General features: G+C 41.6%; 1 protein-coding gene across 5 annotated transcripts; it reads right to left on the bottom strand.

Moving 5' to 3' along the window:
- Positions 1 to 3,080: 3,080 nt before the first annotated feature.
- On the bottom strand, positions 3,081 to 13,054 carry LOC130907687 (gastrula zinc finger protein XlCGF17.1-like). 5 transcript variants are annotated; one of them, XM_057823056.1, is made up of 4 exons: positions 12,377 to 13,054; positions 8,635 to 8,730; positions 7,081 to 7,191; positions 3,081 to 5,915 (listed from the first exon to the last, which is right to left on the bottom strand). In XM_057823056.1, the coding sequence occupies exons 2-4, from the start codon at positions 8,639 to 8,641 to the stop codon at positions 4,909 to 4,911; spliced, it is 1,125 nt and encodes a 374-aa protein (XP_057679039.1). In that variant the 5' UTR covers positions 8,642 to 8,730; positions 12,377 to 13,054; the 3' UTR covers positions 3,081 to 4,908. The 5 variants fall into 5 exon arrangements, with proteins under 5 accessions (XP_057679039.1, XP_057679038.1, XP_057679041.1 ...); XM_057823055.1 differs by having other exon boundaries at positions 12,897 to 13,054; XM_057823058.1 differs by lacking the exon at positions 8,635 to 8,730.
- Positions 13,055 to 13,184: the final 130 nt, after the last annotated feature.

The raw sequence follows: 13,184 nt of genomic DNA, 5'->3' as shown, positions 1-13,184 counted from the left end.
CATAATAAAAAGGTATTTTGAAGGATCACAATGGGAGTATGTCAGACTCTCCATGTGAAACATTAAAACTGTTCAGAATCTGGGCACTTAGACTTCCATTCTCTGTGTCAAACAGCTGAACAGGACAGGTTTTAAAAAAAAAAAAAAAAAAGAAGGTGCTTGAGGAACATGTGAGATCTTATGTGAAAAAGTTAAAGCTGAAGCGAAACTGCACTCTGCAACATGACAATGACCCAAAACATACCAGTAAATCCACCAAGGACTGGCTGAAAAGGAAGAAAAAGAGAGTCCTAGAATGGCCGAGTCAAAGCCCAGATCTTAATCCCATTGAGATGCTGTGGGGTGACTTGAAACGAGCTGTACATGCAAACACCTCAAACATCTCAAGGCTAAAACTATTCTACGCTGAGGAGTGGGGCAAATTTTCTTCAGACCGATGTCAAAGACTGGTAGATGGCTAAAAAAAAGGCATCTCACTGAAGTTATTTCACACTAGCTATTATGTGGTATGGTGTCCTAAATCTTTCCTCTGTTAGAATATATTTTTGTTGATAAATTTGGTTTAACGAGAATAACAATGTTAATTTTTGTTGTTTACCTTCTTTAAATCACTTTCTTTTCCATTAAACAAGATCAGACATTTATATGTGAACATTTTTTTTTTTTTTAACTTTATATATCTAGATACTTTTTTTTTTTTCATACTATATGTGAACACTTCTTAATAAAGAACTGAATATTTCATGTGATGTCCAAATAAACAATTTAACAATTCATATACAATCAACAAATTTAGAACAAACAAACAAAATAATGAAAAAAGGGTCAGTGTTATTTTTAACAAAAGCTGTATTGTTTGCAGTCTCTTGGTCCTTATAGCCTTGGGGTTCAAACAAAACTTAAATCGTCCAAATACAGTGGTATGAAAAAGCACCTGAACCTTTTGGAATTTCTCACATATCTGCATGAAACTACCATCAAATGTTGATCTGATCTTTGTCAAAATCACACAGATGAAAAAATAGTGTGTTTATCTAAAACCACCCAAACATTTACAGGTTTTCATATTTTAATGAGGATTGTATGCAAAAAAATGACAAGGGGGATGGGGGGGGGGAGACAAGTAAGTGAACCATCACATATAATATATTGTATATTGTGCCCCCAACCCCGTTTTGGCAGCAATAACTTCAACCAGACACTTCCTGTAGCTGCAGATACGTCTGGCACATCGATCAGAACTAATCTTGGCCCATTCTACTCTACAAAACTGCTGTAGTTCAGTTAGATTCCTGGGATGTCTGGCATAAATCGGTGTCTTTAGGTCATGCCACAGCATCTCAATGGGGTTCAAGTCTGGACTTTGACTTGGCCACTCCAAAACATGTATTTTGTTCTTCTGAAATCATTCTGAAGTTGATTTAATTCTGTGTTTTGGATCATTGCCTTGTTGCAGCATCCATCCTTTTTTTAGTCTCAACTGTCTGACAGACGGCCTCGGGTTTTCCTGCAAAACATCCTGATAAACTTTTTAATCCATTCTTCCATTAATGATTGCAAGATGTCCAGGCCTGGGGCAGCAAAACAGCAAATCATAATGCAGAGATATTGAACTGTACCAGTGATTTCTGCACCAAGACACTCTAGGGTTCTTTTTCACCTGAGTATTCTGCGCTGAACTCTTGGCGTCATCTTTGGTGGACGGCCAGTCCTTGGGAGAGAAGCAACAGTGACAAACTGTCTCCATTTGTAGACAACATCTCTTACTTTTGACTGAGCAATGGTGCACATCAGACAATGCTTCCCATCAAGACAATTCTTACCGAGTGTGTTTTTTATAGTGGGCAGGGTAGCTTTAAACCACTCATCAGTGATTGGGCTCACACCTGACTTAAATTGTTTGGTAAAAATCAGTGTCAATTGCCCTTAGGCAGAGGGTTCACATATTTTTTCCCCTTCTGTCATTGTTTATATGCTATCCTCATTAAAATATGAAAACCTATAAATGTTTGGGTGGTTCTAGTAAAAGCACTTTTTCATCTGTGTGATTTTGACAAAGATCAGATATTTTGAACACTACTGTATCATATCGTGACCCTGCCATATCGAGGCGAATTGTATCATACAGTGGCACAACAACATGAACAATAAAATTTTTCATGCACACAGCAGGCTTGTTCTGAAGGACCAGAACAGGAGGCTCGTCCTGAATGAAAACAGTCTTTATTATGATTAAAAATAAACAAGTACGGTTGAGTACAAGCACTTTGAAGTTTGAAACAGAGTTGAGTGATTTTCATCATCGGGGACTGGTATGATTAAAAGCACAAACGATATAAATATCATATTTCCATTTCATAGTATAATAGCCAAAAAAAGGGAGAGATTAAAGTGATACTGTTATATTAAGATAAAAGAAGTCAAACTGTCGCTACAAGAAAATAAGTCGTACGATTACTATGAGAGTTAAAGTCGCATTACGTAGATTTGGGGTTTACCGTTTCAAATGTTAACTGTGAAAAGTGTAGTTTGAAAGAGGGGGAATAATGTATACAGTCATGGACAAAATAATTTGCCCCCCTGGAATTTTTCCAGAACATACACGGTTTCTCCCAGACATTAACGCAATTACAAATGTTTTCATTGTGAATGTGTTTATTTTTTGGATTTGCATTTGAAAAACACAAAAAAGGCTGAAGAGAACAGCCAAAATGTACACAATTTTACACAGAAAACAAAAAAGGGGCTGGACAAAACTGTTGGCACCTTCAACTCAATATTTGGTTGCGAATCATTTGGAAGAAAAGAAAAAAAAAAAAATCGCTTCCTGTAACCATCAACAAGTTTCGTGCACCTCACAGATGGAATTTTGGAACACTTTTCATTTGCCAAGACCAGGTCTCTCAGATTTGAAGGTGCCCTTCTTGCAACAGCAATTTTGAGATCTCTCCATAGGTGTTCAATGGGATTTATATCCGGACACATCGATGGCCACCTCAGAATTCTCCAGCGCTTTGTGTCCAACCATTTCTTTGTGCTACTTGAGGTATGTTTTCGGTCATTGTCCAATTGGATCACCCATGACCTCTGACGTAGACCCTTTTTTCTGACACTACATTCTGCATTGCGGCCCAAAACATTTTCATGGTCTCCACATATCTTGCTCCAGACTCCTTGCACACTGTCAAATCACCAAGTGCCAGAGGCAGCAAAACTACCCCAAAACACCATTGGACCTCCACTATGTTTGACTATAGGCACTGTGTGCTTTTTCTGGCTGCCTTGACAGTGTGCAAGGAGTCATGAAATATACAGACTATCAAAAGGTTTTGGGTCAGAACATAGGGTGTAGTGTCAGAAAACTGTCTGCGTCAGAGGTCATTGGTGTTCGGACGGGGGTGGGGCGGGCGTGGGGATGGTGGTGCGTCCCCTCTTCCCGTCTCTGAGGGCCGGTTGATATGAGCGCGGGTGGACCGGGGGTGGGGTGGGGGGTGGGGGTAACGATGGCTCCTTTGCTGGGCTGCGGGAGCAGGGATGGGCTGCACTACAACCCCTCCGGGCACCCTCCCTCCCCGGGCTGGCTGGGTGGGTGCCGTGGCCCTGGGTTGGCGCCTGCGCGGTGTCTCTGCTCATCTGTGTGGCTGTCGCGTGTTTGGTGGGGCTCACGTGCGGCTGGATGTGATTGGGCGTGCTCGGATGGGGGATCCCGGTGCCGGGACTAGCGGTGGGGCGGCGTAGGGTTGGTTGCCAACGGGCTTACACACACAAGGGATTCACACGATTACTGGGTTCTAGATCACAGAGATGATTTGTGTAAACTCTACCCCTCCCAATCACTTAGCTTTTAGACTTCCCCACCCCCCTTCCCTTCTGTACCTGGTCAACAGGCCCCCCACATGGTGTCAACCGGAAATACATCTAGCTGACGATAGCAACAACTTATTAATAGTTAGTGTAGGTGTTCACTGTATTTCTTGTCGTTTCTTTTCTTCTGTTCTCCCATAACCCCTTCCTGTTCACTGCTTTGTCATAATAAACAAGGTATGTTGAATAATCACAACGGGAGTCATGAAATATGGAGGCTATCAAAATGTTTTGGGCCGGAATGTAGGGTGTAGTGTCAGAAAACTGGGTCTGCGTCAGAGGTCATGGGTGTTCCAACAGGACAATGACCCAAAACATACCTCAAATAGCACCAAGAAACTGTTGGAGACAAAGCACTGGAGAATTCTGAGGTGGCCATCGATGAGCACTAAATTATTTTGAACACCATGGAGAGCTCTCCAAATTGCTGTTGCAAGAAGGCACCCATAAAATCTGAGAGACCTGAACATTTCGCAAAAGAAAATTGGTCCAAAAGAGAGGTGCACGAAACTTGTTGATGATTAGAGGTAGCGATTGCTTTGTTATTTCTTCCAAATATTGAGGTGAGGGTGCCGAAAATTTTGTCCAGCCTGTTTTTTGAGGTTCATCTAAAATTGCGTCAATTTTGACTTTTTCTCAGCTTTGTGTTTTTCTAATGCACATCAAAGAAATATACACATTCATACTGAAAACATTTGTAATTGCTTCAATTTCTGTGAGAAATGCTGTATTTTCTGGAAAAATTCCAGGGTTGCCAATAATTTCGTCCATGACTGTACATAATGCCACTTAATTTAAGAGTTAAATCAGGTGAGCCAATACTTTTGGCAATAGTGTGGATCCACGTCAAACAAGGAATTGACAAAGCACATGTAATCCTCAACAGGAAGCGCTACAGAATAATCATCCTGCGTGCACAATCTGATGAAGGCAGCATGGATGACAGGCAAAACAGTCACTGGCCACTGCTTCTCACACCAACACACACTTCATCTGGTCCTACAGAGCGAATCCTTGACCACAAACTGAGCAGGAAAAAAAGTTTTATATTCCAGTGTGGGTTCTTATGTGTCTTTGCATGTTTTGCTTTCGAGTGAACCCTTGACCACAAACTAAGCAGGAAAAAGGTTTTTCACCAGTGTGGGTTCTTGTGTGTTCGTTTACGTTTTGCATTTGAGCAAAACCTTTACCACAAACTGGGCAAGAAAAAGGTTTTTCACCAGTATGGGTTCTTGTGTGTCTTGTTAAGTCTCCCGAACTAACAAATCTTTTTCCACAAACTGAGCAGGAAAAAGGTTTTTCACCAATGTGGGTTCTTGTGTGTACTATTAAGTTTTGCTTTAGAGTGAACCCTTGACCACAAACTGAGCAGGAAAAGGGTTTTTCACCAGTGTGAGTTCTTGTGTGTACTATTAAGTTTTGCTTTCGATTGAACCCTTGGCCACAAACTGAGCAGGAAAAAGGTTTTACACCAGTATGGGTGCTTGTGTGTTTAGTTAAGTCTGCCGTCCAAGCAAATCGTTTTCCACAAACAGAGCAGGAAATAGGTTTTTCGCCAGTGTGGATTCTTGTGTGTCTGATTAAGCTGGTCTTCCAAGTGAATTTTTGACCACAAACTGAGCAGACAAAAGGTTTTTCGCCAGTGTGCCTCCTCATATGCAGACGACAAGTGTAGTTATTAGCAAAGGTTTTCCCACACTGAGAGCATTTGCAGAGTTTGTCGTCACTGTGAGATCTTTTATGACCATCATCTTTGTAAGTTGAGAGTGACGTGGCGCCATTTCTATCTGATGATGCTCCGATGGCCTCAGTCTCCCTGCTGGACTCAGTCGGACCATCTTCACTCTTCAAGGGCTCACCAGTCGACCTGGTGATATCGTCCTCCTCTTTAACGTATGGCAGCTCTACCTCCTCCTTTTTTATTGGAAGTTGCACTTCTCTCTTTTGCTGTCGAAGGTGCTCTGGCTCTTCCTCTTTCATATGCCAGTGCTCGACTTCCTCTTTAACGCCAGGAGACTCCTGCCACTCAAGATCAAGATAGTTGCCGAAACCTGCAAGACACAAGAAGACAAATGATATATTATATAGACCGTCAAAATGTTTACATCTTCTTTTTAGGGTAAGGGGGCCGTAAAAGAAAATAATTGAGAAGCACTGGTCAATGTAAACATAGGTGTATCATGAACAAATGTTCCACTTGATTTGGTGTGGTTGGAGTGACCAGGTGATTGTCTTTGGTATGTTTTACACAACGTTACGTTCTCGTTTGCTCCACTCCGTGTGTGTGTGTGTTCTATACAGGTAATTGTGCGTAATATACACTATATACAGCACATGATGTAATTACTTCAAACTAGGGCTGTCAAATGATTAAAATTTTTAATCAAGTTAATTACAACTTCAAAATTAATTAATCGTAATTAATAGCAATTCAAACCATCTATAAAATATGCCATATTTTTCTGTAAATTACTGTTGGAATGGAAAGATAAGACAAAAGATGGATATATACATTCAACATACGGTACATAAGTACTGTATTTGTTTATTATTACAATAAATCAACAAGATGGCATTAACATTATTAACATTCTGTTAAAGCGATCCATGGATAGAAACACTTGTAGTTCTTAAAAGATAAATGTTAGTACAAGTTATAGAAATTTTATATTAAAACCCCTCTTAATGTTTTGATTTTAATAAAATTTGTAAAATTTTCAATCCAAAAATAAACTAGTAGCCCGCCATTGTTGATGTCAATAATTACACAACTCTCATGGGTGCTGAAGCCAAAAAAATCAGTCGCACCCAAGCGCCAGCAGAGGACGACAAAACTCCAAAAAACACAAGTAACAAGTGGACATTGCACTGTGCTGTCATTTTAATCTGTTTGATTGGGGCATATGCGTTAATTGCGTCAAATATTTTAACGTGATTAATTAAATAAATTAATTACCGCCCGTTAACATGATAATTATGACAGCCCTACTTCAAACAAATCAAATTTGTTTCCATAGAAAGAAATCTTTCAATCTGCAAACAATTGTAAAGTCGACGCCGTGGCACAACCCTCACGTCGGTGAACGAGTCCATTGCACAGCTACTAAATGAGATAAGCCACTATATTAAACGAAGACATTTCCGCACATATGAGAAGGTACCATTGTTTGATTTCTGCCTGATCTGAAGAAGAAAAAAAGCCATGCTTAGAATGACCTTGAATGGGTACGGACTCTTGCTCATCCTTGATGTATGGTGACTCCTCCTGCTTCTTAATGCATTCTGACTCCTGGTGCTCAGGAGGATGGGCTTGGGTGACATTTAGATCTGCAAGACCACAAACACATGGGCCAAATCTTATTTCCTTAATTGCAAACTTGTGTCCCCAAAGTTGATTTAAAAAAAAAAAAATTTTTAAAGCCTGTCCTGTTCAGCCGTTTCACACGGAGAATGGAAGTCTTGGTGTCCGGTTGGTCTGAACAGTTTTAATGTTTCACACTGAGAGTATGACATACTCCCATTGTGATCATTCAACATACCTCGTTTATTATGACAAAGCAGCGAACAGGAAGGGGTTATGGGGGAACAGAAGAAAAGAAACACAAGAAAAAAAAAAGAAACGCAAACAACAACAAGAAATACATTTAACGTCTACACTAACTATTAATATGTTGGTGCTATTGTCAGCTAGATGTTTTTCCGGTTGACACCATGTGGGGGGCCTGTTGACCAGGGAAAGAAGGGGAGGGGGTTGGGGAAGTCTATAAGTGATTGGGAGGGGTAGAGTGTACACAAATCAGCTCTGTGATCTAGAACCTAGTAATCGTGCTAATCCCTTGTGAGTGTAAGACCGTTGGCAACCGACCCTACGCCGCCCCACCGTCAATCCCGGCATCGAGACCTTCCACCCGAGCGCGCCCAATCACATCCAGCCGCACATGAGCCCCACCAAACGCGCGACTGCCATGCAGACGAGCGGAGATGCCGCACAGGCGGCAACCCAGGGCCACGGCCCCCACCCAGCCAGCCCAGATTGTTGAAATTTACACAGCGCTAATTGATTGCGTAATTTCCATTCCTCTCCACCAGGCTTTCAAGGTACATGCCATCAATGGATTCTCGAAGCAGCTATGGTGCTTGATATTAGAACTAATGAAGGGGAGGTTTGCCAGTTGTATTCTACTGCAGTCTGTTTGCACTAATTCTAGCCATGACTGTTGTTCAGTGTTCAGATGTAACCACTTAATAAGATATTGTATTGATTTGCTATATAATAGTGTGGGAAATTGGGAGCCTCTAAACCCCCCTCTGATTTATTTCTTTACAAGTCGGAAAGCCTAATTCTGTTTTCTTGTTCTTAAAGTAGAATTTTGTGACAGCTGAGTCTAGGTCTTGAAACCATTATTGAGTGGGTTTACAGGGGATCATGGAGAACAAATCATTTATTTGTGGTAATATTTTCATCTTGACTGTTGCCATCCGGCCCAAAAGTGAGATGGGTACATTATTCCAGTGTATCAAATCTTCACATAATTTTGCCAAGATATGTGTATGATTTAGCTTGTAATTCTGTAAGTTTTGGTGAAATGTTGATTCCAAAATACTTTATGTTCCCCATTGGAATATTGTGAGTTTGTTGATAAGGGCATTACAATTGATTTTGACCAATTTATAGCATAATCTGATATTTGTATTGAGTTCATTTTGCCTACGCTTATAGATTAGTCAAAACTTTCTTTTATCCCAGACAATAGTAGGTGATTTAATTACCTGACATGTTTCGGCGAACACTTCCGCCTTCGTAAGAGGGTCACTGGTGTTGGTGTGACGCGTCTTTATCAGCTGATGGATGAAGGCGTGACCCACCTGTCAGATTGACAGACAGGCGAGTCAGTAGGCAAAATGAACTAAATACAACTATTAAGAGAAAGTTATGGAGAAAATTTCGTCAAGGAGTTCGCCTCCTGGAAAAATTGACGAGGAAACGGGCCCGGTACAGAAACCACCTGAGATTCAACTTGCGCTGCCAGGACGAGGAAGTAATACCGGCCAGCCTGAATATAAAGAGCCCGATCCCAACCAGGAACGCGGAGCGGATCATCAGGAAAGGATCACAACCAGTAAACTCAACAACATCAACAGTGAACTACAGTGCCTAACGGAGCACTTTGAATGCCGATTTTCCCTTGGACAACAACAAGGTAGCAACACTACGCGCACACTTAGACAACATACACGAACAAGAATTCACAACCACCAAAAGCCGACACATCCGCAAACTGGACGGACTCATCGTACAGAAAAAGAAGGCAGAAGCGGACCACACGCACATTAACGACAAATGGATTCAAAACATGTCACAACTTAATCTCACACAGGCCGAGCCCAGCATCTTGGCAAAAGGACTCAACTACGCCGTCACACTCAAAAAGATACCGCAGGAGGAATTTATTTTAGCAACGGAACTAGCATGTGAAAAAATACACAACTCAGGGCAAAAAGCGGCATTACCCAATGAAATAGCAGGAATACTAAAAACGGCCAAACCAACACCCAGCTATATTACCAAACAGGAAGCAAGAGCAATTTCAACACTATCAAAAGATAAAGATATCACAATACTCCCACCAGACAAAGGCAGAACAGTAGTTATTATGGACACCGACACATATGAAAAGCAGATGCAGCACAGGATGATGCTTATGAGGTGTTAAAAAAGGACCCAACAGAAAACAATCAACTTAATGTGCTACTCAAACCACTACTTAATGAAAATAAAATAGACAAACAGTCGTACAACTACTCATTACCCACAGCAAACATCATCCCCAGGATGTACGGCACCCAAAAAATCCATAAACCAGGTACACCTCTCCGCCCCACAGTAGACAGCATAGGATCAGTAACATAGAGTATAACCTTGAAAGCACTCACAGAAATAATAAAACCATTACTGGGTCTCACAGATCAACATTGCATCAACTCAAAACAACTTGCCACAGAACTCACAAACATAAAAGTACAGAAAGATGAAATGCTCACATCACATGATGTCATTTCACTCTTCACCAAAACACTCACGCAGGCCACCATACATATAGTGCAGGACAGGTTAATTGCAGACAGAACACTGAAAAAAACGCACAAATCTAACAGTACAGGACATCACTCAGCTACTTCATTTCATCGCAACTTCCACCTACTTCCAATGCAAAAACACAATTTACAGACAAAAAGAAGGATTTGCCATGTCTGCCATCATGTGCGGTTTCTTCATGGAGGATTTGGAACAGAAAGCACTCACGGACCACCTCAACACTATAGACACCACCGGCAGCATCAAATTCACCCATGAAGAAGAAACAGATCAATCCATAGCCATTCTGGACATAAACATACATCACACAGACAACGGCGACATCAAAATAAAAGTACACAGGAAACCCACACACACCGACCAATACCTCCTATGGGCATCGGAACACCCCACTATCCACAAACTGTCAGTAGTCAGAACACTGCATTAACGTATGGCAATTATAATGGACCCGGAAAACAGAACACAGGAAGAAAAACATATACAACAGGCATTAAAAAGGTGTCAGTATCCACAGTGGGCAATAGTAAAAGGTCCAGGACAGGTCAAAAACAAGAACAAGACAACATCAGGGGGAAAGAAAAAAACAAACAAAACAAGAACACAGAGATATGGTGATGTTGCCGTACGTGAGGGGAGTCACGGAACGTATCCAAAGGGTCATGAAAAACTACAACATAAACACACCGGTAACACCACACACAACACTCCGCCAGATTTTGGTCCATCCAAAGGATAAAATCCACCCAGAAAACAAATGCAACTCCATATATGAAATTCAATGCAAATCATCCAATAAACCATACATTGGGGAGACAGGGAGGAGTTTTCTTTCAAGAAAAACAGAACACAAGAAGGAATGTGAAAAGGAGACAACAATGAGACCAACAAGGGCAATAAAAGAAGAATCACAACAAGAACATCACAAATCAGCCATCACTGATCACTGCAAAAGGGAAAACCACATCATGGACTGGGAAAAGGCCGGAGTCATCCGCACCGAAGAAAACAGACATAAGCGCTGGATCAGGGGGGCCACTGAGATCCGCAAGCGGGGCCCGAGGACCATCAACAGGGACGTGGGGGCGTACATGCTCTCTACGACCTGGAACAGCATCCTGGAAGAGTGAATGGGCAGCAGAGGGCGTGACTCGCCTGTCAATCTGACAGGTGAGTCAAGCCGTCATCCATCAGCTGATAAAGACACGTCACACCAACACCAGTGACCCTATGACGAAGGCTGTGTTCGTCGAAACATGTCAGGTAATTAAATCACTTACTATTGTTTGGGATAAAAGAAAAGCTTTGAATAATCTGATACTTGTGAAAATTTCTTTATAAGTTGAAAAACCTCATGAAGGGAGGATTCTATTTTTTCTAGATATAATATCGTCTGCGTATAAGTTAATTTTATGTTCTAATGTTTGCGAGCGGATCCCTTTAATATTAGCATTATGTCTTATTGCAATTGCTAATGGTTCAATAAATAGAACGAATAATAGGGGTGAAAGTGGGCAGCCTTGTCGAGTTCCCCTGAGACAGAAACAGAAGACAGAAACTTTGTGACCCCGTTTGTGTTGACAGTGGCTTTTGGAGCGTTGTAGAATGTTTTTAACCAGCGGATAAATGGCTCACCAAAGCCAATTTCTAATAAAAAAATTTAAGAGAAAAATCCAGTGAACTTGTCAAATGTCGGTTGTGCAGCTAGCAAAGCCGACGCTCTGCGCACGCGTCTACCGTCGTATAGAATAGAATAGAATAGAAGAGAATAGAATAGAAGAGAAGAGAATGCCTTTATTGTCATTACACAAAGTGTTATGGTGCTTTCTCAAGGAGGCGTTGAGGGGTGACTATAGACCCTACCCACGTGACGTCACAACTCCGCTCTCCTGAATGGTACCGCCCAATTGTCCGTCAAAACATAGTGTTAACCTGTTACGGCTACGTACATTCCTCCTATTTACGACGTGTTTTTCTGCTCCTTAACATTAATAATCAAAATGGTGAAGGCGTGTGTGGCTGTTGGCTGCACAAACAGAGAAGATGGAAGGAGAGACTTGAAGTTTTACCGTATTCCGAGGGATCCAAAGAGGAGAGCGAAATGGACGGCTGCAATTCGACGTGAAAACTGGGCACCAAAAAATCACCACAGACTATGTAGTAGTCATTTTATATCCGGTAAGATGCATTTAAGATATACTTAGAGGGTTTTGGGCTGACAAATAACCACAATTAAGATCATTGCTAGGCTAATCGCCGACAACATACACGAATGTATGTAGTGAGAGTGCTATCGCTAAACCATATAAACATTAAAAGCCTTAACTCCATTGACAAACGACATGAAATACATTAGACTTGACAGTGGATGTTAGCAATAACAAAAGATTTTGAATTGAAAATTTCGTAACTCACCTTTCCAAGCACAAGATAGATTCCTGCCGAATTTTCGTGGACGAGGACCTGTTTCACCCGACCAGCAACGAAGTATTTATAAGCCTCCAAGCTTTTGAAGTTTTTCAAATTTTCGTGAGAATAGGCTGATTTTGTGTGGACAAGATAATTGTAAATATCAGCCTAGCAGATGTCAGGCAGACAGGGCGAAGACAGTGGGTCGAAAAACATCGATTTGGGCATCAAATATGGATCTGGCGACTGTATAGAACGAAGCTTTTCCACATAACGCCTTTTATGCAACACATCCAGTGAGTTTACGGCATCAGAAAGCACCGGGTCTTCCATGAAATGCATTTTAAATTCCTCGATCAATTGAAACCAATGCTAATACAGAGACAAAATGACGGACAAGTGGGCGGAACCATACAGCGAGCACGTGGTTTTGTGACGTCGGTGGGTAGGGTCTATTCAATGACTTGATACAAAAGCTAGCCTCCGGTCCGTTAGCTGCAGCGTGCAAGGGAGGACGCAAACCAACCTTGGCGAAGCCTTAAATCCATTCAGGACGCAAGAGTTCATCTTGGCTCTGGCTTCCAATCGCCTACTTTAGACAAGCAGACGATTGCGCAAGCGGCAGCAACGGTCGCAACTCTCTCGTCAATCGCCCCTATGTTGTCGTCTCCCGTCTTGTTCCTGGGTCAGTGACGGTTGCTTCCGGTTTTCCGCGCATGACGTCACCTGGTCGCACTTGTTAGGGCTCGTGCAAAGGCTGTATATATAATATATATATATATATATATATATTTACAGTGGGGCAAATAAGTAT

The sequence above is a fragment of the Corythoichthys intestinalis genome, chromosome 19, assembly GCF_030265065.1.
Source record: "Corythoichthys intestinalis isolate RoL2023-P3 chromosome 19, ASM3026506v1, whole genome shotgun sequence".
In the NCBI taxonomy this organism is placed as follows: Eukaryota; Metazoa; Chordata; class Actinopteri; order Syngnathiformes; family Syngnathidae; genus Corythoichthys; species Corythoichthys intestinalis.
This window is presented reverse-complemented; position numbering and strand designations above follow the sequence as displayed.